This window comes from Austrofundulus limnaeus, unplaced genomic scaffold (assembly GCF_001266775.1).
Source record: "Austrofundulus limnaeus strain Quisiro unplaced genomic scaffold, Austrofundulus_limnaeus-1.0 Scaffold117, whole genome shotgun sequence".
NCBI classification, from domain to species: Eukaryota; Metazoa; Chordata; class Actinopteri; order Cyprinodontiformes; family Rivulidae; genus Austrofundulus; species Austrofundulus limnaeus.
The window spans coordinates 44,011-46,987 of record NW_013952519.1 but is presented as its reverse complement, the minus strand read 5'-3'; the positions used below and the strand labels follow the sequence as shown (position 1 = coordinate 46,987).

At 41.7% G+C, this 2,977-nt stretch overlaps 1 protein-coding gene across 2 annotated transcripts in view; it reads right to left on the bottom strand.

Moving 5' to 3' along the window:
• Positions 1–2,977, bottom strand: part of herc2 (HECT and RLD domain containing E3 ubiquitin protein ligase 2) — a 91,168-nt gene that overhangs the window by 54,271 nt on the left and 33,920 nt on the right. For both annotated transcript variants that reach the window (XM_014014592.1, XM_014014593.1), the window contains exons 20-24: positions 2,044–2,222; positions 1,784–1,968; positions 1,546–1,701; positions 1,258–1,443; positions 238–414 (exon numbers count right to left, since the gene is read on the bottom strand). In XM_014014592.1, the coding sequence (XP_013870046.1) occupies positions 238–414; positions 1,258–1,443; positions 1,546–1,701; positions 1,784–1,968; positions 2,044–2,222 (883 nt within the window). The remainder of the gene's footprint in view (positions 1–237; positions 415–1,257; positions 1,444–1,545; positions 1,702–1,783; positions 1,969–2,043; positions 2,223–2,977) is intronic.

The window sequence follows — 2,977 nt, the reverse complement described above, 5'->3', positions numbered from 1 at the left end:
CACACACACACACACACACACACACACACACACACACACACACACACACACACACACACAGCTCGAGGGTCAAACTATCAGCAGGATAGTAATATGGGTGCTTCAGCGCTTATGCATCGATAACCTTAATTAYCGTAGATAAGATGTGATCATCAGACACGGTGAATATTGCTCTGAACCCTAAAAACATCAAGTCTGTACAATGTATTTTATTGTGAATTGTGTTTGTAACCTTACCTAAGATACTGTTCCCTGTTAGAGACTGGGACTGAGCCTGGAAGTCTTTAATGTCATAGACTTTCCCATCGATTACTGTCCAGAATCCACCATCTTTGTTGTGATTCTCCAGGTCAGCCTTGCGGATAAGTGAAACCTCTTCGTTGTTCTTGGAATTYTGTCCCGTGAAGAACGACCCTGCCAACACAAACAGAGAAGTTAGTTACCTTCAAAACTAAAATACTGTCAAAAATAATGATTACCGTATTTATTCCTGTATAATACGATCTCGTGTATAACACAACCCCCACCCCCCATTTTTTAGCTTAAAAAGCATACTACCTCTAATTTCATGCTGGTGACTCCCATTTGGTCCACCAAGGGCACTATGTGACAACAGCTTTAGAATCAGGGGACCTACGTAAATATTTAAGTTAGTGCTTTAGGATTAGTGCAACTAATATTTAGATTAGTGCTGCCCACCACTGCTCCTCTGTAATAAAGGCATCAGAATCCACTCAGCAATCTCATCCTCTGTGTCTCGCCAGCGCCCCCTCTGGTGAGGAAATGTTTTTCAGGTAGACCAACTTTTTCAGAACACAGGTAGATGGCAGCCATTACAGAGGAACATGTTTGTTGTTGTTCCGGGAGCGGCCCGGTCGCACATTAATGCCATTAGTTCGTTATCATTACTAAGCTGTGGGACTGCCTTTTTTTTCTTTTGTTTTTTCACATCATGTTGCCTGGATCTGTTACTACCTCGCTATGAGGCACGAAGGAGTGTCAGAGGTATGCTCGGTTCAACCACTTTTTACGACATGGTCTCATTTCCGGACTCAGGCATTTTGTGAATGAGGCTGATATTTCAGTTAAAATACATAAGCAAAGATATTGATCCGAGTATAGTACTACCCCCTAACATTATGGATGATTTTATGGGTTTAATTTTTCGTATTGAACTTGAACAAATATGGTATTCATTGTGAAACTTAGGATCTGAAATCTCCTGAATTGGCTCCAGAGTTACTGATTGTGGCGTACCCATAATGCCTGGCCAGGCCAAGTCCTCATTATCATCCCTCTCATGTCCAGGGGCCAAGTGGTTGAAACGGTCCAAGTGCTCCAGGAGTCCAGCCAGCAGAGGGATAGAACCGGTCTCCTGCATCAGTTTAGCATCTATAGTAAGGAGGAGGATGATGGACACCACCAGCTCAGGCAGAAGGACTCCTAATAAACAAATCAACAACAAGGCGTCCATAACCGTCTCACAAGTTTCTCAAAGGTTAACGTGCAAATTATGCTGCAGAAAAACTGAGGAAGGCAGTCTACCAGTGAGATCTCCTTCAATAACACGAGAGACTTCAGCAAAGTGTCTTCGACCGGTGGATGCGATACTCGTTGCCACAGGGAGGATGTCTCCAATGTGAGTGCACAGCAGGGCGATGTACTTTTTTAACAAGGAACCAACACCCAGAAGCTCTGGGTCTGCAGAGAAAACAAAGACTGAAAAACAAGTCTGATGGAGAAAAAAACCCAAAACAAAATAAAAATCTGAACTGTGCCTCACCATATCCATTAACATCCTCTGTGCTGTTAACACCCAGGTACAACTTGCTAACCAGCAGCCTCTGGAAACGCAGGAGCAGATCCAAAGACGCAGAGCGCTCCTTACTGACGTGCTCAGCCTCTAGATAGTTGGAGATACGGCGAGCAACATCCTTTAACCTTGCTATGGTCTGAGAGGCGATGTTCCTGGAGAATTTAAACATGTAACACTGTTAGCAGGTGGTGACAAACGAAGTGTTGCTGAATGCAGAACGTAGATACCTTAAAAGCTGTTGTACAAGCTGCACTAAGGGCAGGCTTTGTTTCCCCGTTGACTCGTAAATGCCTGTGTTGATGAGGTCTTTGTCCAGCATGGTGCGACAACGGTGCATGGAGGAGGCATTGGCTTCCTGCTCATCGATTTCTTTTTCTTTCTGAGCTGCCTCCTTGGCTTCAATGTCCTGTTGTAAAATTGGGGGAAAAAATCAGGAACTCAGAAAAACAGAACAGAACTGAACACAGTATCTTTAACTAACAGTATTTTAAGAATGTTTATTTTATTTAAAAAATTTATAATGGTCAATATGAAATCTATAAAGAAACTTTGCTTTTTATAACAGACAATATACAGAGTCAGGTCCATATCTTTTTGGACACCGACACAAAGTTGTTTTTTTTACCTGTTTACTGAAACATATTCAATTTATAGTTATATAATGTACATGGACATAAAGTCCAGACTTTCAGCTTTCATTTGAGGGTATCCACATTAAACTGTATAAAGGGTTTAGGAGTTCAGTTCCCTAACATGTGCCACCCTGTTTTTTAAGGGACCAAAAGTGATTGGACAATTGACTCAAAGACTATTTCATGAGATGCGAGCAATTCCTTCATTTTGTCATTCTTAATTATAAGCAGATAAAAGGTCTGGAGATGATTTGAGGTGTGGTGCTTGCATTTGGAAGGTTTTGCTGGAAAGAAAACAGTTAATCAATGGAGCTCTCTGTGGTGAACAAACCATCCTTATGCTGCAAAAACAGAAAAAAATACATCTGAGAAACTTCTACAATATTAAGAGTGGCAAAATCTACAGTTTAGTTAATTCAGAGAGAGAGAGCAAGCAAAAAAGCAAGAAAGAAAGACAAAGAAAGAAAGCACGCAAGCAAGCAAGCAAGCAAGCAAGCAAGCAAGCAAGCAAGCAAGCAAGCAAGCAAGC